The sequence below is a fragment of the Staurois parvus genome, unplaced genomic scaffold, assembly GCF_062004578.1.
Source record: "Staurois parvus isolate SC_StPar_1 unplaced genomic scaffold, SC_StPar_1.0 ptg000703l, whole genome shotgun sequence".
NCBI classification, from domain to species: domain Eukaryota; kingdom Metazoa; phylum Chordata; class Amphibia; order Anura; family Ranidae; genus Staurois; species Staurois parvus.
In genome coordinates, this window is record NW_028318499.1 from 687732 (window position 1) to 710651 (window position 22920).

Sequence of the window (22920 nt, forward strand, 5' to 3'; positions counted from 1 at the left end):
TCAGGGTGTTTTTTTTTCCAAAATTTTCAAAAAAATTTTTTAGTCAAAAATATTTTTTTTTCTTCAAAATTGTCCGTCTTTTTTTGTTTATAGTGCAAAAAAACAATAAAAAACAAATGTCAAAGTAAGGCAGAGCCGTATCGCAAAAAATGGAAAAAAATGGCTTGGTCAGGAAGGGGGGGGGGGGGGGTAAATCCTCTGGAGGGCAAGTTGTTAAGCCCCTGGTCACATCAAAACCAATTTTGAATTTGTGTGAATTACAGTGAAGTCGCACGGTTTCAAAATCAGGTGACCTGCCGATTTCAGTTGCGATTCGCAAGACATGTGACACAGATATCTATGCAAATCGCAACAAAAGCAGTGCATGTGCTACTTTAGAAATTGTTGCAGCTCCGACCGACGATATGACCGCTGTAATAGCGGACAGTAGGGTGCGACTTGGCATATGATTTGCAAGTCGCCTGGCATGCAAATCGCACTCGCTGTGAATGGGGTGTAAGGGAACTACGACCAGAACTGTTGCTTTAGGCCTGTTTTGAATCCCCCTGTATGAATTCCAAGGCAGACCTCCAGAGATTTTACCACATAACGATATGCACCTGTGCAGCTCCATCCAGAGTGGGCACCAGTGAGAACCATGAAGAGGAAGGCCAGTCACCGAACCTCTTCCATACACTAGCTCATAAATAAGCACAGCGCCCCCTAGCGATACCCCCACAAACTGGCCCGTATGGCTATAACGTCCAACAGAACACACTGCGAGCTCAGTCGTGTTCAGAATATCAAATCCCTTCTTTATATGAAGAGAGGGTGTGTTCTGTGCCGAGCTCTCAGTGTCACCAGGTTTAGCCGAGCCCAGTGATCCCCCCCACCTGTCAGGTTTGGTACAGTCCTACACGATATAAGCGGTAGCTGGGAACATGGCGCAGATAGGTTAGCTGTGATCAGGCAGGATGGCGGGGAAGGGAAGTATAGAGCGGAGTCAGAGCTGTCTGCCTGCCTTGTTGGCTCTGCGGCCTAATCAGTGTTGGGAACGGCCAGAGCAGTTTCGGGCGGCGGACGGAAAAGAGCGGGTAGAGGGCGCCACCTACCGAGGGTTACTGGACCTGAGCGATGAGATCATGCTGCATATTCTGGATCTCCTGGACCCCTTCTCATTGTTGTGTGTTGGTGGAGTGTGCACCACTTTATACAGGGTCAGTACCACTGACAGTCTGTGGGCCAACCACTGCCAGGTAGGTGACTGTGCTGCCCAATCCCCTCACATGGTAACTGATGTGTGCAGTTCCTGTAAAGCAAATGTCACTATCCTTGTCATTTGTAATAGCCTGTCTTCTGATACCATTCAGCCTGATCCCTGTGACATTAGATCAGCCTTTCTTGTCACTTACCCAGGAGGAACCTTCAGAATCTACAACTTTAATTTGTATTGGCACAAGCTGTAGAATGTGGTGTATCAAGGGTCTCCAAACATTCTGAACAAAGGGCCAGATTGCTGTACTTTATGTAGCCAGTGGGAGAAGAAAGTGTAATGACATCAGTGGGAGTAAACAATGCCTCATCATTGGTAATTAAGGGAAGGAATGGTTGGCACTTTTGTGGGGTTGATGGGAGGAATGGTGGGGTTGATGGGAGGAATGGTGGGGTTGGTTGGCCCTTTGGTGGGAGGAATGGTGGGGTTGGTTGGCCCTTTGGTAGGGAGGGTTGGTTGGCCCTTTGGTAGGGAGGGTTGGTTGGCCCTTTGGTAGGGAGGGTTGGTTGGCCCTTTGGTGGGGAGGGTTGGTTGGCCCTTTGGTGGGGAGGGTTGGTTGGCCCTTTGGTGGGGAGGGTTGGTTGGCCCTTTGGTGGGGAGGGTTGGTTGGCCCTTTGGTGGGGAGGGTTGGTTGGCCCTTTGGTGGGGAGGGTTGGTTGGCCCTTTGGTGGGGAGGGTTGGTTGGCCCTTTGGTGGGGAGGGTTGGTTGGCCCTTTGGTGGGGAGGGTTGGTTGGCCCTTTGGTGGGGAGGGTTGGTTGGCCCTTTGGTGGGGAGGGTTGGTTGGCCCTTTGGTGGGGAGGAATGGTTGGCCCTTTGGTGGGGAGGAATGGTTGGCCCTTTGGTGGGGAGGAATGGTTGGCCCTTTGGTGGGGAGGAATGGTTGGCCCTTTGGTGGGGAGGAATGGTTGGCCCTTTGGTGGGGAGGAATGGCTGGCCCTTTGGTGGGGAGGAATGGCTGGCCCTTTTGGCGGGGTCTGTGGTTGGGAAGAATGGTGGGCCCTTTGGGGTTGATGGGGAGGTGTAGTGCCCTAATGTGAGTGACAGGAACTATGCTATATACTGTTGCTGACTGTGGGGGTAATTTCCCAAGGGCCAGATAAAACCAAGCAAAGCGCTGCTCTGGCTCCTGTGCTGCATTTTGGAGACCACTGTTAAATGAATGAGGGTGGTGTACCTAATGTACTATTCAGGACAGTGTACTTGCTGATCTATGCTCACTACTGGGATCCCCATCCCAGTCTGGGTTAACTACCTTCCGGTGTGTGACTTCACAGCCTCCCACCCATGTAACAGTATTGGGCCTGGTGCTTGGCCAATCAGACCTGAGCACTGTCCCATATGAAGTCCACGTTCTCCTATATATAGCGGCTCTGTTCCTTTAGCATAAAGGGTGAAGGGCTTAAATGGGGCTGTGAGGAGGTTTGGGAGTGCTGAGTGAGTAAGTTGCTGGGGTGGGGGAGTGTCGAATAGTGTGTAGTGATGCAAGTGAGCTGTCAAGAGCAGAACCCACTATGTCTCAAATATCCCATCAAATCTTGAAGGATCTTGCTGACCTTATCCCAGAGGTGGATTGATGGATTATTCATTTGAAGGTAATGGTGGAAAAATAGAATTGAAAGGGTTATTACCTGTCCCTCAGCTGCAAGTATGTAAGGGTTGTGTAGATGTACAGCTGCAGATGGGTCTTTACCTGTGAGTTTTCTAGTGGGCTTACATATATGGGTATGGATCCTAAATCGAACATGTCCAAGCTAATTGCTGATCAGGAGGCACTGCCACTCTTCAATAAATGGTCAGTGTCTTTACCATCTCTTCCCTACATAGAAGCTTTTGCCATTCCTTTGAATTGAAAGGAATGTCTTAACTGATGGTCAGTGGAATCAATCCCTGGGTTATTTGTGGCCAGTGTTTATTGAAGATCACCACACTTCATTGCTCCTGGAACCCCTTGAATCCCCTGGAGTAACACTGGGGTTTTATAAAAACTTTGCTGAGAATCTGCTCTAGGTAAATGAAGCCTGGATGCTGTGGATGAGTGCCTTGAGTAAAGCTGGCCATACACGTGTAGATTTTCAGATGAGGATATTTGCACGTAAAGTTGTACAAAAATTCTTTGAACATTCAGTGAATGGACGAATGTCATTTGTAAATTGTCTTTTGCTTTTAACAGTTTAAAATGTAACTTCTGAACAACCACATATATTGACCAAAAATTTGAGTAAAGTTTTCCTTCATGCCCTTTTGAATTTTCCCATCGCTGCTGTCAAACATTGAATTGATCCCCACAAACTATTAGAGTATCAAACTAATCTTGAAATGAAATTTCTGGAATGAAAATCTACATGTATGGCCAGCTTAAGGATATGCTGAAATGATTGTACAATACGTTGCATTATATTAAAGTTGTAAGCGTGCTTTTCGTGATATGGGGCAATTGGAGTCAGTAGAAGATTAACCACTATCCTCCTTTTTTTTTTTTTTTTTTTTTTTTACAACCGAAGACATTACTCGGTGATTTTTGACCATCTGTAGTAAAGTGCTGCTTATGTTTTTATGCATCCTAGATGTTGTCCCTGGTCATCCATCTTTTTTGAAGTACAGCCCCTCTTGTGAACCCCAAAGCTGATCAACTTTCATTTGAGTTGCCTGCCCCTTGGACTGCTTTGGATCATGTCTCTTGTCTAAGAATTACCTGTCCTCAACATTGTGCCTTCTAATCAAGCTTTTTATGATCCACCTTCACTACTTTTGAAACTGTAAAATGATGGGAGTGGGGTTATATCTGGCTGAGTAACTGCATTGTTTGGTAGTGTCCATTATCCTGTAGGCAGCAGTGGACAATGAACTCCTAAGGAAACATTTCGAAGTGTCAATTTTGTGTGGTGTGGGGTTTTTTGTAAAGAGGTTAAAACTGAATGTGGAAATTTAAGCAGGTCATAAACACTTAGGATTGTTTTTCTCAATGTTTTATTTTAGGTTACCTTTGGCTCTGATTTTAGGACAGGCTGTGGTGACTGTACTCCAAAAGAAGCCTTTAAACTTCTATACATTTGGAGGAAGTTGTACATGACATTACCATACAACAGGCAATTGCAAGACCTCTTTTTTTCAGGGGATCCTCCAAAAAGGTATTGGGTACAGTTGCTAACACTGGAAGAAATGGTTCCACTTCCCCCTATTGTGCTTCCTGATCATGAAATTGTAGATATTTGGGGTATAAACAGAGATCTCCTTGATGAAAAACATAAAGGTTAGTTGTACAAACTTACTATCACTAATATTTCTGTAATGTATGGGTCGAGGACTTTTTTCAAACTACCCTGATTTTAATGCTTGTGAAAATGGGGAAGGGGGGGGGGGTTGTTAGGCAAAAAATAGGGAGCTGTGCCTGTTAGTAAATTTACCTAGATTTAACCCATAGTCAAAAGCATGCTGACTCATTCATTCTAGCTCTCCAATATGTTTATACCATATCCACATAGGCACTCTTCACAAAAGCTGATTTGTTAATGTGATGGTGTGCCTTAATGTTTTCTGGGGAATCTAGGTATCTTAGATCTTGGAGAGGTTTGTGCACTCATTTTACACCAGTGGTACCCAACCGTAGTCCTAAAGTACCCCACCAAGTGATGTTTTGGCAATTTCTCAGATTAAATAGCTTTCAGAAATTCCAAGCCGCTGACATGAATTGAAGCACCTGTGCAAGGTGGGGGATACTTTTGGACTACTTACCAGACTGCATAGGAGAAAATACTTGCTCATAGTTCTTCCATGGGTGTTTTTCAGTCATTGGAAACTTGCCAGAGTAGGCAGCTTGCCCTAAAGTGAAATTCTGCAATCTAATAAAATTTACATTTATCTTTTAAAAATTAAAGATTATGGTTTGTGTGCCTTTTTTTAACCCAGGTACCTTGGGGTGCCTTGAGGTTTCTTCAGAGTGCCTTGGCTAAATGTCAAAATTGCCTAAAACATGTATAAGCCAGCAGGTGGAACAAGCCTGCCTTTTAGTTACACAAAGCCACAGGTTTTCATTGTGCACCATTACAACCTTCTAGCCGCCAGCGTCCTGACAACCAATGACATAAATTGATGAGGTCAGTTGCCTGCACAGCATCCTAGTTAGACCCTCCCCTGCCCCTCTGAGTACTGTGGTCATATTAGCTCAGTGATGGAGAAAATCTGAGGGAGAAGGGAAACACTGGAATACTAGTCAGTACCAGTGTGCAAATGTGTAGCTGCTTTGGGAGAATAAATCACTCTGGGTGCCCTACATGCAGGGATATTTCTGAATTACATAAAACTATTAGACTAGTTTCTCATTTTAGAATGTGATGCCTTGGGACTGTCCATAATTTTAGAGGGTGCATTGACATTGTCCATTGAGTTTAAAGGAATGAGAAGGTTGGAAAGCACTAGCTTAAGAAGTCATGTCACAACTCGTGACAAGTCATATGGGAAAAAAATGCAGAGTGTTCATTTTATTTGATTTGTAGTTTCAAATAAAATTGATAATGTAATGAAGACCTATTGTGTACATAAACCAAAACATTTTGCAGCTTACCAGTTCTTTACCATGGAAGCTGCATTTGTTTCTCTTTGGACTTTTTTTTTCACCTGGTTATCCTTCCAGTGACATCCTAGGGTGACCACTGTATCCATATTGACACCCTAGGCTGCTTTCTCCAGATTGTGACTAAGGAAAGGTTATTTCTGAATTCAAATATTCCAGCAGTTTCACTCTTGGGAGTGTTGGTGATGAGGGTGAGGATTCAAATGGAGTTTTCTATCATTTAGAAGAGGAATGAATAAAATATTTCAAAACTTTTATGCACTGAAATTGCATTCACGGTGAGGCTGGAAGTGCAATTCTTGGGTTTATTTAAGTCACAAAATGGATTGTTACACTCAATTTCCTGTATCTTCAGTTACAGATAAGTATCTTGAAGATGTACAAGTGTCCATCTTCAAATATGAGTGGAAAGAACTGAACAACCTGGCGTGCTCATACCATGGTGACTACTCCAAAATTCAGTCGTATGTTCTTCGTAAGATAAATGCTGAATGTAAGTGTGCTGTTTGTTCACATGCTTTAAAGATCCTTTCTGCAATGAGGAACATTAAAAAGTTTTTAAAATCTGGGATTTTTGTATGTAAAATTTGCTTGGGTCATGCATATGGTTGCGCTTTTAGGAATTAACCTGTGAGGAGATGCTAAAGGTTCTCTAACATGAGTTTTGTAAAATTAGAAACATTCAGCAATAAACCAGTTTGTAATGGGTCCATCATACTCATCAGAACTTAAATGGCTGTTTTAAGACCTGAATGTGTGTTGTGTTTGTGTGGTGTTTTTTTTTTTTTTGGTTTTTTTGGTTTTTTTTTTTAATATAGAATACCCTTTTGGCAGATTTGACTGCAGATCAGAGTACTGGGAAAGGTTGCTGCTTCCTTTATTTCTTGTAATTGATTTTGTCCTGTTGGTTCTTTTGTGAGCTGCACCAGGGAGAAGCCTTAGTCTTTTCCAAGTCCCAAGGAATTTCTACACTTAGAGCTGTCTGTTCTTATATCTACACTGAAACATTTATAACACCATTAACAATGGAAAGGCTTTTAGTCTTAGATCTATATACATAATAGAGTTTGTGTTAATGAAATATTAAAAAAAGTTGCACTTTAGAACAGATTGTGAGGTCTTTAAAGTGCTGGATTTGGTTTATCTCAATACTTTGCTACACTCAACTGTTCTGAATCTAGAACCACATAAATTGTGCACATTTTATGATTCGTTGTTCTGTTCTCTTGTTTCACTTTTACTGAAGTAGTACAGAACTGAATTATTGGCTTTAAAGCAAGTCTTCATGACTACTTTGGGTGTTGCCTATGTGCACCCATAGACTTTAAGAATAAGAGTAAAGCCTGAATTGCAGGATTTTGTTCTAATGCCCAACTTTGGGGGGGGGGGGGGGGGACTTGCACCACACTAAATTTAAATTTTTGCATTAATATCTGGATTGTAAAATGATGCTAAAGCATTTTCTCCTTCTGCTAAATACAGATTCTTTGTATTGTGTACAGTATCATTTTACAAACCTATTTCACATTTTCAATTAGGTCATGATGATCTGGAGCAGCTATATTGCCAGTACAGAAGAATGAGGTTCCAGTGGCTCTTTTCCTATTGGCTGTTTGGCCTTTCCAAGTCATGTGCCAGACAGTTGCAAAGAATTTACCTGTGGTGGCAAAGGTTTGATAAAGGGAAAGTGTCGAGGTGGGGATCTGCAGACTGTGATATCCAATATCTTGCATCTCTTCATACTGTCACAAATGATTTCTGGAATGGACAGCTGGCTTATTCTAATGAAAATATAGGTAAATTGTTGGTGTGCATAATTCTATAATTTTGGCTTTGTCCTATTTGAAGGTTCAAACAAATTCAAGCCTCTCCTCTATGAAACTCCTAGCCTTTCTCAAATGTGGAGTGTTCTGGGTGATGAGCACATGTTTGTGAGATACTCTAGTGCATCTGTGGTTTATTTCTACAACCCTCATTAACTGATAAAGTATATGGTTGCAACACTTGTCAGTCTTGGTTTTGCTCTGTCCCATTTCATCCAATTTCTTTGTACTTCTATTCCAGAGACACCATCAATCCCAAATTTTTTTTTTTTTTTTTTCCCCCCAATTCTTTATTCACCACAAAGCCTAACTACAGAGCATAGAGCAAAAATATGTTCAACCAGGGGTATGAACCTCCATGTTCCAGCATAAGTCATGACACTGTTCAAAGTAATGTTCATCAGAATGTTAAGATCCAAAAGGAGAGGAGCAGTTTGTACATTCGAGGTACCCCAGAGAACTAGACAGCAGGTTGTCTCTGGACCCTGATTTTGTTTAAAGAACAAGCCGGGCAGGAAAAGGGAGGGAGAAGAGAACAAATTGGGGTTGGGGGGAGAAACAAGCCATAGATCCATGCAGTCTTGTGGCTACATAATTTGTGCCTTGTGATCTCCTGGAATTGTCATGAGTTAGTACTGAGGGGGGGGGGGGGGGGTTGTCCCCACATATGCAGTGTTTAGTAGGTATATCTAAAGTCTACAGTGTCCTTCCATGAATTTTGATACAGCTGCAATTTTGAGACTTCCTTTGATCAGTCAATCCACCCTTTTATCAAAGGATCAAACCTGCTTCAGTTTTAATCTAAGTTTGAGGAAGCAAGGTTGGGGACGAGAGGTGGGGGTTAAGAAACTGATCAGTTTGCATAGGAATGTTTCTTATCTATGCAAAATATAATGCGATTTCCCCTTATGAAATTCTGTGAACCCAGGCTTGAACTTCTAAAATTGCATTCAAGTCACACTGGAAATTGCATTAGAATAGTGGGGAAGTGATATGGGGAAACATGGCAAACTCCCTAATGCATTAAATTTAGCAGGACTTGGAAAGAACGCATGTCTTTCATAAAAAGCCATATGAAAGAAGCCCAAATCTACAATATAGAATAGAATGAATAGAGGGAAGAGCTACTGTTACAAGGGATGCTTGAGTTTCATACAAGTTTCCTTGAGCATTGTCCCGTGGGTGGGGTCAGACATCTAATATCTGGAAAAGAATCCAGCACAAAGCTATGAAATCAAGAGTGGGGGAAGAAAAGGAGGGGGGTAGATTTAGAAACTCTCAATCCCTCTGCCCACCCCTACTTTTTTCTTTCCCTCATTTATTTTAATTCTCCCCCCCCCCCCCCCCCCCAGCTTCCTAATGCTCTTCATTGACCCTTTCCATTAGGGAGTAGCTCATCTGATATTTAGTTGGGTCTAGTATGGCTTGGCCCTTGGATATACTTTATTTCTTTTGAGCAACTTTTGTTGTGAAGGGTGAAGACTTTCACCATGCAATGATTGGGGCTATGTCTATGTAAGGTTTTCTACATGTCATGAATGAACGCTTTACATCTAGTAGACAGTCAGGTAGACCATAAAAAAGCAAATGACATGAAAAACAACCTTTTTAGGTATACTCTAAATTCTTTTCTTGGGCATGTATGCTTGGTACCCCAAAGTTTGCAACACCTCTGAATACTTAACGTAAACTTGGCATCTTTGTTCAGGCATTATTTGCAGTTGGCACATACTTCCTGCAAGCAGATGCTGGCTCTGGTTCAGATTGTACAAAATCTTAATCCTGGTGTTTGGGCAGTTCTAAACATGTCAGTTCATTGCAGCAATATGGGAGCCAGGCATATAGTGTTTCTAATGGCTGTGAAGGAGGCAGTCTTTACACACATAAGGAGCATCTTTACAAATGGCATGGTCAGTAAAAAGCAGACAACTTTTTTTTGTTTCCTTCAAGGTATTCAAACTGTGGAGAACTACTTTTCCATGTGCAGATCCCTCTTGGCGTGGATACTGGGACGTAAATGGGGACGATTTAAACAAAAGAAGGTATCCAGTTGAGGGTTTTTTTGGTATAAAACTGTGTACCACTGCCACACGTTTCAATTTCTCTAGTAGAAACTAAATCATTGAGTAAATCTTCAGGACCTTTCGATGTAGAAGATGTACCCTTATCTTGTATGCCCTGCTTCTGCTCCCTTTCAATGATTACTAGCAGAAACTAGCTGTGTATCTTGGGGGCAGCTGGGAAAATGGTACTTGCAGATAGTCTTCAAGTGTCAGAGTAAATACAGTGCAACAGTCTGAATTTTACTATTTAATATCTAAATAAAATGAGTTGCCTTTTAATCACTGTACTTGGGGAAGCTGATGCTGTGGTCAAATACTTACTGGGCTCCTCAGTCACTTGGTGGAACTCCCTTCCGCTACCTGTAAAAGTAGCTGGTGGCTGTATAGCTGCTAGGATTACATTTTACAATATTTAGAATTGCTGAATTTAAACAAATCCAGGATTGTGACTAGCTGCAGTCATCTAGCTGCAGTCATGATCCCTGCTATAACTGCTTTCAAATCAATACAATAGCAGTATTGAGGCAGGTTAAAGTGTTTTAAGAAAAAAAAAAAAGATGATATTGGCTTTAAACACGTTATATACTCGCCTGCTGTGCGCAATGGTTTGACACCGAGCAGGGTCAACATTATGCCATACTGCTTAGACCAGGGTTTCTCAACCCTTCCAGTTGGGGCACCCTTGAAAATTATTTATGCTTGAGGCACCCCTGTCCAAGGCTTGGTTCACATTACTGTCACAGAATGCCCGCAAAATCACTCATTCCTGACACGCAGATAAATGCTCTGCTCCTTAGGGGTACCCCTATACATTGGCAAATGCAGGGTGTTTTTGGTGTGGTGCAATTTTAAAACTAAGGTCAGGGATGACTTTACCTGCATTTCTGCAGGCAAGACATCCCATTGAAATGAATAGGCTGTCCTACATACAGCCACACAAATGTGAACCAAGGGGCCTGTTCATCTGTGAGGTTGGAGGGCAGTAAAACCATGCAATTGAAACACCAGCTGGGGGGTATACACATGCTGTTGCTGCAGCTAGAAGTATACCTTTAAGGTAAATGGGTTGAACTACAACCACCCTGCAACTGTGCATTGCATGCAGTTGTGATGTGGTTGCTTTTTTACAGGATTAAGCCAGATGGTGAGGAGGCAATATTACCTCTTTACCACCTGTCAAATGCCTCTGAAAAGCAATCAAAGCATGAATTGCTTTTCAGAGGTGCAGCAGTCCTTGCTATTACGTACAAGGACAGGAATAGGGGGTTGATTAAAAGTAACACACTTATGAAAAGTTACAGTACCTTAGCTTCCATCACACAGCCGGGTACTGCACTCTAGGGGGAAGCAGAGACCAAGACACTCCCCTTACCTTTGCTGTCACTTTGCTGAGCAGTGTGTCTCACAGTGCGGCTGGGGATCAGGAGCTCGGGTTCAAGTGAGTCTCCCTGCAGCACCTCTGGCAGCACCCTGGGGTGCCATGGCTCCCTGGTTGAGAGGCTGGCTTAGACTCTTGAGAAGCAACAAGGCAGAAAAATAAAGGTCATCAAGCTGATGGGTAAAAATAGATGCTCCACCAATGTTGCCCTCCTGAGATCATTGAAACTTTAAACCTAAACAAGCACAAAGGCCTTGTGCCATAGTGCATGGGTATCAATCTGCCTCTGCTTTTGGGAGTCATGCTTGTAACTGTCAATCTTGCAATGCCTCATGAGACTTGTAGTTTGGCAACAGCTGGAGGGCTGCCTGTTAGGACACCCATGATTTACAGCAACACTAATTTTTCTTACCAGTTTTAATTGGGACAGATTGTAATGAAACAAAATTGGGGGGGGGGGGGGGGGTACATATTAATATAACAAATCTATATATCACTCTCTCAGCAGGACAATGGAGGGGAAGTATTGGATGGGTAAATTAAGATTAAATGAACAAATTTTACTAAACTTTTTTTACTTAACATTTTACTTTCTGGATTTTCTTTAAGGTATATTCTAAGCAGGTTGAAGCTTATCTTTTAAATCGGCAGATTAATGAAACTGGCTAGACCCAAATGTTTTGGAAATCTTGGCCCTGAACAAGGTTTTATGAACACTTGTCAGATGTCTGTTTGACAGAAGCTAATAGTTGCTGTTAGACTCCTGACTGTCATTTTGACAGTGGGGCATTGCTGGCAAGATTAAGATACATATACATTTCTTGTGTGCTTAACCAATTCCCACCCAGCCTAGCATCAAATGATGGCTGGGTGGGACATTTGCTGTTTTGGGTGGATGTCATATGATGTCCTCTAGAACACACCCCATTGGCTGTGCAATCTGTTACCTACTGTGTCCACTGGTCAGTGGATGACTGATCAGTGTATGGCTGCTGCTGGTATGTGGTTGCTGTGACCAAACACAGCAGATCACGTGACAATTGTGCACAATGGATGGCTTTCATTTATGCCATCCATTGTGTACTATTGTGTTGATCTGTGATTGGTCAGTGATCACATGGTACATAGAGGGCCAATTACAGCCCATCTGTACCATGGGATTAGTTGTCACAGCTAACCACAATAGGGAACACTGAATCCGTTCCATTCAGTAAAAATGGCTGCTTAGAACAGTGAAATTTACTGGCATAAGCAATCATGTGTGTAAGAGAATTACTTCCTGTAGTGTCACTATAAAATTGCTCTGTTCAGTGTTAAAAAAAATTGTAAAAAATAGAATACAAAAAAATTAAACTATACATTTTTACATCCTGTCACCAGTCAGTGTCCCTAAACCTTACCACGCCAGTTATGGTGACTCTGTACTGCACTGGTGCAAGAGAAATTGAATTTTTTTTTTTAGTTACATCTTCCCAATACATGCCATGCCTCTTACTAAATACCTAGGCCTGCCTACTTTCCAAAAAGGGCTCATTTGGGGAATTTGTACTGTCCAGGTTTTTTTTTTTTTTTTTTTTATCAACCCCAACTGGTTAGCATTTCATTAAATAAAATATAAAATTGTTTTTAGGTTTACTGGGACACATTGCAAGGTGTATACCGTTCTCTTAAACATGAGATGAGGGTTTCATTGATAAGCCATGAATATTTTTGGATAACTGCTAAAGTTCAGATGTACAGAATCTGCAGTCTTGAAGAAATTGCTGGCAACTATGTAAACTGGAAGCTCATAGATTCACTACCATGCTACAGGTATAGTCCAACTTTAAAATACTTAAGACTGTTTGTTTATTTTAATGTTTTAATTCTCTGCAAAACAGCTGAAGCAATTGCTTGCTCAATCTACCTTTAGCTAGAGATGCATGAGCTCCTTGGTCTGCTGCTATGTGACCCTGTTTAATATGACCAATCTTTTAGACAATGCTCCTTTACTGATAATCCTAGCATCCGATTTCCTAAACATTTTATCAATTTAAATATTATTGAATCTGGAAACTTAAGTGACTGGCCAAAATCAAATGACATGTCTGTCACCAGCATTAACACAGACTGTGTTCCCTTGTAACAGTTTTTTGCCTGGTGATCCAGCCAACATGTCTGTACTTTAATTGGACCAAGCTGATGGGAATGTCTTGGGATATTCTATTTTTTTTTTTTTTTTTTTTTAACATGAGAAAAAAACTAAAGGAGGGAGGAACTATCTGTAGCTGTTTACATTAGTGACTAAAGTTGGGTTGAGTTGGTCTTCACATTGTGAAGTTCTTCTAATCTAGTCCCCTAGCCACTAATTGACAATGCTGCTGTCCATGGGTGGCTACTTTTTTTTTTTTTTTTTTTTTTCCTCCCTCCCCATAGATGCAGTGTAGAGGGTGGCTACAGTGACCAGAGGGCTACTGGTCAGGTGAGATGAAAATGCAGCCACCACATCCAATTATGGTTAACTACAATATAGTTTTGGTTTAAAGTAACATGTCAAATTACAGGACTTTAAGTATTTTATACTGTTCTCCCTGCATTCCACCCAAGTGCTCTGATCTGCTAACTGGTACTTTGTGAATGCGTGAATACAACCTTTACTGTGTCCCAATATAGTACTGCACTCTTGAATGGCCAGTTGCCAGGCCTGCCAATTGACAAATCCTAATTCCAACAGTACAGTTTGTGTGATTTAAATTAGACTGAATAACCAGTCACCTGTATCTTGTTGGAATTGTCATCCACCAGATTGTTCATGGCTACAGGAGAGATTTTCTACTTGGAACAAATCAAGGGCTTCCTGTTTAGGAAGAAACTGGTGAACAACTGGATCATTCAAAAAGAGAATTTGTGGTTGAGCAACCTCTTACCAGAGAGCCTTTTCCAGCTACTGGTGTATGACACAAAGATTTATGAAGGTAATACAGGAATTGGCTTATAGATGTAGATCAGCAACACCTAATCATTATTTTGTCATGGTATAGAATATTGTATAATCTAATGCTGATAACAAATGGATTGCTTTCTTAAATGTAGGTCTGGGGAAAATATAAATATGCAGTAAGCTTCTGCAATACATGCACATTTCCCTATTATGTTGTATCCCTTAAAGGCTGCAAGTACAGGCGTTTTTTTGTTTCTGCCAGAAATTCAGTTTCCTGGTTAAAGCGGTGTTGGAAGCCCTTTCAGAGCTTCCTAGAGAGCTTAGTTCTCTTCTGGATTTCAGGCATATGCCCTCCCCAACTCTATTGAAAATGGGGATGTTCTGTGGTTCAGAAGGAGAACCTAGGCAGGGCTGACCACACTACTTGGAAATTGCACTTCAGTATAGAGGCAGAGTTGGGAGCACAATGGATTTTGGACTTTGCACTGAAATCCAAACAAGTATGCTCCTAACTTCCCTTTTTGCGCTGACAATACAGTGCCTTTGCTGCACTGCATCCGCAGCTTAGATAAGGGGTAATAGGTTCCCTGGTTGTCGCCCCCCCCCACCCCCACCCCCCTCTCCCGCAGGTGCTTCCGCCAACTAGTCAAGGAACGGAGGGCCAGGAGGCAGCAGAAGGTGAGCCATCCTTGGGCACCCAGTCCGAGGATTCAGAAGGGGCAGGCCCCTCAGATGATCCCAGAGGCCCCTCTAGATACAAATCCTCCCTGGAGGAGGTAGACTGGGCCAATTTATGCCACACTCTATATTGAGGATAAAAAACCCCTTTCACTGCACGATCAGATGTATTAAAGCATGGAAGAACAAAAGCAGAGTTTTTCCCGTTCACAGGGTTTTGGTGGATACAATAAAAGAGTGGCAGGATCCTGAGAGGCAGCCCTTTTTCTAAATCCCTCAAACGCCGATTTCCGTTTGAGGATCCGTCTGCTTTGTGGAACAAAAATCCTGAACTGGATGTGGCTTTCTCCCAAATTGCTAGAAAGATGGATTTAGCTTTTGAGGACATGGGGATTTTGCCAGATCTTATGGATAAGAGGGCACAAATTTTCTCTCAAAAAATCATGGGATTCGACCTTGTCCAATTTGAAGCCCACCATGGCCACCACAGTAGTGGCCAGGAACATGGAGTACTGGCTCACGCAGTTACAGGCGCACATCATGGCTGCTTCCCTTAAGGATAGGATCCTTGCGTCGTTTCATACGTTATTACAGGGGGTTGGGTACATTGCGGATGCTTTGGCAGAGTCTGTGCGGTTGTCAGCAAGGTCGGCGGCCCTTACCAATTCAGCCCGTAGGGCCCTTTGGCTAAAAACATGGCAGGGAGATATTGCTTCTAAAGTGAAGTTGTTGCATTCCTTTTTCAGATCTCCTTTTTGGCCCAGGGTTAGAGATGGTTTTAGACCACACAGCAGGGAGGAAGTCCTTTCCCCTTAAGGGGAAAATGCAGGATCAAGGGGAAGCAAGTTTCGTCCCCCAAAGAGGTTACAGGTCTTTAGGCCCAAGATTCAGAAAAGGGCATGGGTCAGAGGTAGGGGCAAAGGAGGCATTTTTTTCCCCTTACGTCTTTCAGGCCAGCACCGAGAGACCTCGGCTCCTCCCCATCTGAGGAAACACCTCCACCCTAAAATAAAAAGACCTCCACTCCCCTCCGATCTCAGTTCAGGTGTTTCCTCCGGTGGGGAGACACGAGGAAGCTCAAGGTGCTGTCACCCAGATGGCAGGGGGGCCTAGGGCCGGATAGCCGGCTGTCAGGCCTAACGCAGCCGGGAGTGAAGGCCGCAGGGTCCGGCTGCTCATCCTCCCTGGGCAGGCTGTGTGGCAGAGGGCGCGCACCCCGGGTGACAGGGCTTGGCAGGTGCCTCCACTTCGCGCCCCGACCCCCTTAGGCGAGTTGGGGTGTCGGGGTGGCCGTGGTACGGTCTGGTGAGGATCGGGGTGAGGTCTCGCTCCTTCCCATGCTGGCAGGCTTGTTTGCTGGGCCGGACGCCGGGAGACGGTGAGTTCCGGCGGAAGGGGCGGGGCTTCACCCCGGGCTGCGACTTCCGCTTCCGGTCGCGGCCCTTATCCGCGGCGCGAGAAATTTAAAAGGCGATGCATAGTAGCCTGGGGGACAGGCCTGCACCAAGCGACCACCCTCCCGGAGCGCGATGTCTGAGGCACCGGGACCAGGAGACGCCAGCACCAGCCAGCTGCAGGTAAGGTGCCTCAGTGGAGGCCTCCCCTATCTGTTACCCCCTAGCTCCAGAGGCATTTCCGGTAGGGTACAGGCAGGGGGTCTGCGTGGGTGCAGGCCCTTAGTCTCTGCCAGGGAAGAGGATACCGGGTAGTATGGTGACTTCCCCCCTGCCCCTTTGTTTTTCAGGGCAAGGCTCGGGCTAAGACAAAACACCAAGAGCCCAAACGGAGATGCCCGTCCTGCAAGGAAGTGTTAAGAGAATCCTGGAGGAAGGTGCTGTGTGGCCCATGCATAGAGGGGTTGGTGAGGGAAGACAGGCCTGAGCAGGGGGACTTGGCTAGATCGGTAAAGGATCTGACTAGCACCGTTGACTCCTTTAAATCGCTCATGGAGCGGTTTGATTCTGATAGCGCCCTTCTGGCCACGGAGGGCTTGGTTCGCCACACTGCAGAGTTTAACCTCCCGTCCGCCCTGGGAACTGCCACCAAGGGAGGATTTGTTATCACAGGGACAGGTCCTTTGCCCCAACGTGAGGAAGTTGAGGTTAACCGTTTGGTTTGAGCGGCAGCTCCTCTTAGGGAAAGGTTTTTCACCCAGGTTGGTGGCCACGTTACTGGCCAGTAGAAAAGAGGAGACCCAGGCCATTTATGGTAGGGTCTGGGGTCGCTTTACTGCTTGGTGTGAGCAGATGTCGCTGACAACCCACAGCTTAGTGTCTGTGTTGGAATTTCTACAGGTGGGGGCTGACATGGGGTTATCGGTTAGCACGCTCAAGGGACAAATCTCTGCTCTCAGCGTGTTCCTGGAGACACCCCTGGCCAGGGAGGCGCTGGTGGCTAGATTTTTTAAGGCTCTAGTGAGACAGAGGCCTCCAAGGGCCAGTCCGTTCCCGATGTAGGATTTGGCCAGGGTTCTTGGTGCGTTGACGAGGACGCCATTCGAGCCCCTGGAGTCCTGCTCGATTGACGAACTCACCATCAAGACTGCCTTCTTGGTAGCGGTCACCACGGCAAGGAGGGTGTGTGAGTTGGAAGCATTGTCCATCAGGTCGCCCTATCTCCGTGTTTTTCCAGACAGGGTAGTTTTTTGAACGGACCCATCCTTCATCCCAAAGGTGGCACAAAGATTCCAGAGGGAACAGGACATAGTCCTTCCCTCATTTTTTCCTGACCCGGTTGGGGATGATCAGAAAGTTTCATTTACTGGATGTCAGAAGGTGCGTACTCCAGTATCTAGAAAGGACTAGGGAGTTTAGAAGCACCGAATCCTTTTTTGTTTTTTTTCAAAGGAACTAGGAAAGGGAAAAGGGCGTCCAGAGGGACGCTGGCAGGTTGGTTGAAGTTGGCAATTTCTGGAGCATACCAGGTGGAAGGCCTGGAGGTTCCGGACGGTATTAGGGCGCACACTCCACACGGGCAGTGGCGGCTACTCAGGCTGAGTTTGCAGGGGCATCTCCGGGGCAGATCTGCAGGGCGGCAACATGGTCCAGTTATGACACATTTGCCAAGCACTACAGGTTGGACCTGGTCTCGGTGCAGGAGCAGGCCTTTGGTCGTAAGGTCTTGCAAGCAGTTAGCCCGCCTGAGGGGTGAGTACTCGCTTATCCTCAAGGTGCTGGCCTGAAAGACGTAAGGGGAAAAATCAAGTTACTTACGGTAACATCTTTTCCGGGAGTCTTTCAGGCCAGCACCGGTTTCCCACCCAGTATTGATATGATTTATGTGAGCATGATTTGTGGTGATTACGTTGTCTCACGTTGTGTCTCCCCCAGGTGAACAGAGGATGTTTGGTGAACTGAGGTCGGAGGGGAGTGGAGGTCTTTTTATTTTAGGGTGGAGGTGTTTCCTCAGATGGGGAGGAGCCGAGGTCTCAAGGTGCTGGCCTGAGACTCCCGGAAAAGACGTTACCGTAAGTAACTTGATTTTTTTTTTTTTTTTTTTTTTTGTCCTGAGCTGCCCCAAAAGCTGCGGTGACTCAATTCCCCCTGTGGGAGGAAGATTGAGAATCTTCCTCCCACGATGGGAAGTAGAGGTCTCCAGCCCCTTCGTACTGGACATCATGAGAAGGGGGTACTGCCTGGCGTTCTCAAAGCCACCACTGCGAGGGTTAACAAGCCTGCCCAGATGTCCACAAAAGGCTTTGGCCTTACTAGCTTCTCTACGGGAGTTAGAGGAGCAAAAGGTAGTAGTGAGTCCCCAATGCAGAGATAGGGGAGGGTTTCTATTCACGCGTTTGTGGTCCAGAAACCTTCAGGGGCATACAGGTTGATTCTAAATTTGAAACCCCTGAACGAGACTATCTGATACAAGAAGTTTCGGATGGACTCAAATTTTTACAGTCAAAACCCTACTTCCACCGGGGGGCTTTCTCGGCCTCAGTCGATTTGAAGGATGCCTATCTGCACTTCCCCATCGCAGATACATTTCAGAGGTTTCACAGGCTAGCGGTTCAGGGTCCAGGGGGGACATGTCACCTGCAGTTTCAGGTCTTGCCCTTCAGGCTCTCCTCTCCAAGTATCTTCACAAACGTTATGTCCGAGGTGCTGGTTCCAGTTCAGGTGAAGGGAATTTCAGTGGTAGCCTACTTAGACTATCTTTTATTCACAAGCTCGGAGGAGCAGCTTGCACGGGACATAGCACTTCTGAGGAACCATTTGGAGAGTTTGGAATGGCTGCTGAATCTGGCAAAGTCCAGTCTTATTCCAGCCCAGAGAATGACTTATCTGGGCTATATACTGGACTCCGCCTGTCAAAGCTTTCTAACCCCAGAGAAGCGCACAAAGTTAGACTGAGGAATCAGGCGGCTACTGGAGAGCCAGGGAATATCGTTGAGATGGGCTATGTCCGTTTTAGAGCTGTTAACCTCTTCCATTCCAGCTGTTCAGTGGGAGGGGTTGCATCTACATCCCCTGCAGCTATTCATTTTGAACATTTGGGACCGGCAGCAGAGGTTGTTGGATTCCTGGGTGCAGATTGCCACCAAGGTAAAGAGATCCCTTTGGAGGAAGGCAGCCAACATAACTCAGGGGTTACTATGGAATTTTCTGGTGGTCAGGGAGATTACGACAAAGGCGAGCGCCCAGGGATGGGGAGCGCACCTGGAGGAATCTGTGGTACAGGGTGTGTGGTCTCGAAGAGGGGAATCCTCAAACTGGAAGGAACTAAGGGCAGTTTGGAAGGCCCTTCGTTCCTTCCAGGGTTTTATTCAGGGGCCATCATGTTTGCATCCTTTCAGACAATGCGGCAGTGGTGGCCTATGTGAACAAACATGGAGGAACAAGAAGCTGGTACCTCTAGGGCCTGACTGCTCTGCTACGGTCATGGGCAGAGGTGAGTTTAGCCTCATCTGCCGTCCACCTGAAAGGGGAACTAAATCAGGTGGCCAATTTTCTAAGCAGATGGCAGTTGGGTCAGAGTGGGTTCTCAATGGGGAGGTTTACCAAACCATTGTAATGAAATGTAGGTTCCCAGCCATAGACATATTTGCGTCAGGTCAGAACAGCAAAGTCCCGATGTTCTTCTCACTAAATCGGTGGGACAGGGCTCAGGCAGTGGATACGCTGGCGCAGAAATGGGACTTTCCCCTATGTTGCGCTTTTCCCCCAGTCTCCTTGCTGTCAGGTGTTTTTGAGAATTCAGAACAGAGAACCTCTCTGATCTTAATGGCTCCGTATTGGCCCCGCCAAGCTTGGTTCTCAACGTTGAGGACGTTAGCAATTCGGCCACCTTGGGTATTACCTCCTACAGAGACTTGCTGTTGCAGGGCCCGGTCCTATGTCCCAGGGTGGAGAGATGGAAATTGGCGGTGTGGTTTCCGAGGAACAACTCCTGCTAGCAAGTGTTTTCAGCCAGGGTAGTGTCCACACTCCTAGCTAGTAGGAAGAAGGAAACCCAGGCCTTCTACAGTAAGGTCTGGAGGTGTTTTAAGGAGTGCTGCTCCAGGGCCTCAGTGGATGCCTATAGCCTGGTATCTGTTCTAGAATTTTTGCAGGCGGGGGCCAATAAAGGGCTAGCTCTCAGCACACTTAAGAGCCAGATATCAGCTCTAAGTGTGTTCCTTGAGTCCCCATTGGCAAAGGAAGCATTTGTCATTAGGTTTTTTTTTTTTAGGGCTCTGTCAAGACAGACTGGCAGGAAATAGACGTTTTTCCAAAGTGGGATTTGTCAACAGTACTTAAGGTATTAATGGAGCTGGCGTTTGAGCCCTTTGTTTCCAGCTCCCTGAGGGCCCTCATGTTCAAAACAGTCTTTTTGGTAGCAATCACCACAGCAAGAAGGGTGAGTGAGCTTGAAGCTCTGTCAATCAGAGCACCTTATTTTCAGGTTTTTTTCAGATGGGTTGTGTTCAGGACGGATCCAGCCTTTGAAAATTTAAGGCCATTTTAGGAACAGAGGACAGGATATTATTTTACCTTAACTTTGCCATAATATTTCAGGTGAAAGGGAAGTAAAATTTCACACGTTGGATGTGAGAAGCTGTGCTTTTTTAACCTGGCTAGGACAAAGGAGTTTTGTAAAACAGATTCATTTTTTTTTTTTTCTTTTGCGGGGGCTAGGAAAGGTCAAAGCTTCCAGACACACGGTGGCTAGATGGTTGAGATTAGCAATAGAGCAGGCATATCGGGCTGAGGATCTAGAGGTCCCAGAGGGCATCGGCGCATTCTATGTGCCATGACAGCCACACAAATAGAACAGACAGGGGCCTCCCCGGGACAGATCTGTAGGGCTGCAACTTGGTTCAGTTATGGGACCTTTGTTGGGCATTACAGACATGACCTGGTCTCCAGTGCAAGAGCAGGCCTTCGGACGTAATGTTCTGCAAGCAGTGGGCCCGCCTTAAGGGTGGGTACTCGCTTATCAAGGTGCTGTCCTGAAAGACAAGAGGATAAAATCAAAGTTACACTTGCGGTAACTACTTTTCAGTAGTCTTTCAGGACAGCACTGGTTACCCACTCCGTCTCAAATTTATGAGATGTCTTGTGTTTTTGTCATGTTATGTCTCCCCAGTTGACCAGAGGTACTATGCCAAGAACTGAGGTCGAGGGGAGTGACAGTTTTTATTTAGGGTGGAGGTTTCCTCAGGTGGGGAGGAGCTGAGGTCTCTCGGTGCTGTCCTGAAAGACTACTGGAAAAGACATTACCGTAAGTAACTTTGGTGGGGTTTTTTTGTTTTTTTTTTTTTCTGTAAAGGTGAACTAACTTTGGGAACTAGTTAAGTGTCGTGGACATGTTAGAGACAAAGCTGTTGAATATTTGCTCCTATACTTACTGAATTTTTAACTAAGTGTGTAGCATATTGGGCAGGTTGTAAAAATTGGTGAATTTAGATTTTTCTTTTCCCTCCAGTAATCCTGTTTTTTTTTTTTTTTTGGTTTTTTTTTTTTTTGGTTTTTTTTTTCAGAGAAACTCCATGGCGATACATTGGGGGCCTACTTAAGCAGATTAATCTGGCTGTATCTGCATTCTGGTCAGCAGATCTACATGGATGCCATGAAGGGATTTGTTTATGAATATGCTTTTGCAAGTTATGCAAACCATCTCTATGAAAGTGCCAATATACCCTGTATACCCCATGTGGGTTTTTAATGGGAAGCATTTTTACCTTTTTTACTTATACAGTTTTTTATTTCTTTTAAAATTGCACTTTAGGAGGTTTACTTGATAACCCTTTACTGCCCTATTTATAAACCTGTAAAATACATGAATTTTTGTTACTGCATTGTAGCCAGCAGGCACAAATATTTATCCTAATTACTTTTTACAGCAACTTGAGGCTAAGAATTAAATTTTAAACTTTTACATAGAAAGGAGTGGCTGCAGGGTATTTACAGATTTCTCATACATTGGTGCTGTCTGTAGTTTATAGAATAAGCTCTATAGACTTGCTTTAACACTGACTTGCCTCTCAAAGATGGTCGTGTGTCTTGCAGGGTCTTGTTTCTAAAGTTGATACATTTGTTGATGCCTCCTTTTTTACTGGCCTTTTTATTTCTATGGTATCCTGCATTTAGACATTTGCTTTAGGAAAACCATAAGCAAGGCAAAACAGCAAATATCTCAATTACTGACAACATAGGTTGATTACGTCTGCTAGTCATAAGTTGGCTTTAACTAAGGTATTTTCTGGGATCAATACAAACAGAAGTAGGAGTGGGCCAAAAAAACATAATTTCTAGAGAATGCAGGAAGGTAACAATTAAGCTTTCTGTAGAACTTGAGGACTGTTAGGATACATAGTTTATAAAGAACAGTAGCAAATACAAAACATCAGAAATGAACATGTCCTTAAATTAAGGTCTTCAATAAAGCCATATATTTTGCTGTGGCTGCTTCTTTTTTTTTTTTTCCCCCCATGGCAGCAAGCTAATGGCAATTGAAGTGGGGTACAGAATGCATACTGCACAAGAGCATACAATAAGGTAGGATTGCCTGTTTACAAGCTATGCCATTTGGCCTGCTTTACAGCAACAAATTTGCTGACAAGGTGTTGAAGTGTAGATACAAAGTTTCCATGCAGATTTTTTTTTTCTCCCACAAAGCACTGATTAAACCTGATTACAATTCGTGTAATGACCCTACACTGGGCAGTAACCACAAGTAGACTTTACCATGCAGAAGTCTGAATTTAAAAATATTGGTTGCTGTAGATTACTTCTTACACACTGCTCTTTGTATTTG

At 44.4% G+C, this 22920-nt stretch overlaps 1 protein-coding gene across 1 annotated transcript; it reads left to right on the plus strand.

Moving 5' to 3' along the window:
* Positions 1 to 953: 953 nt before the first annotated feature.
* LOC149446014 (uncharacterized) lies at positions 954 to 22902 on the plus strand. Its single transcript, XM_089653155.1, has 8 exons — positions 954 to 1235; positions 4230 to 4503; positions 6179 to 6316; positions 7362 to 7619; positions 9597 to 9688; positions 12718 to 12899; positions 13872 to 14041; positions 21644 to 22902. Exons 1-8 carry the CDS (start codon positions 954 to 956, stop codon positions 21826 to 21828), a joined length of 1581 nt encoding a protein of 526 aa, XP_089509281.1. The 3' UTR covers positions 21829 to 22902.
* Positions 22903 to 22920: the final 18 nt, after the last annotated feature.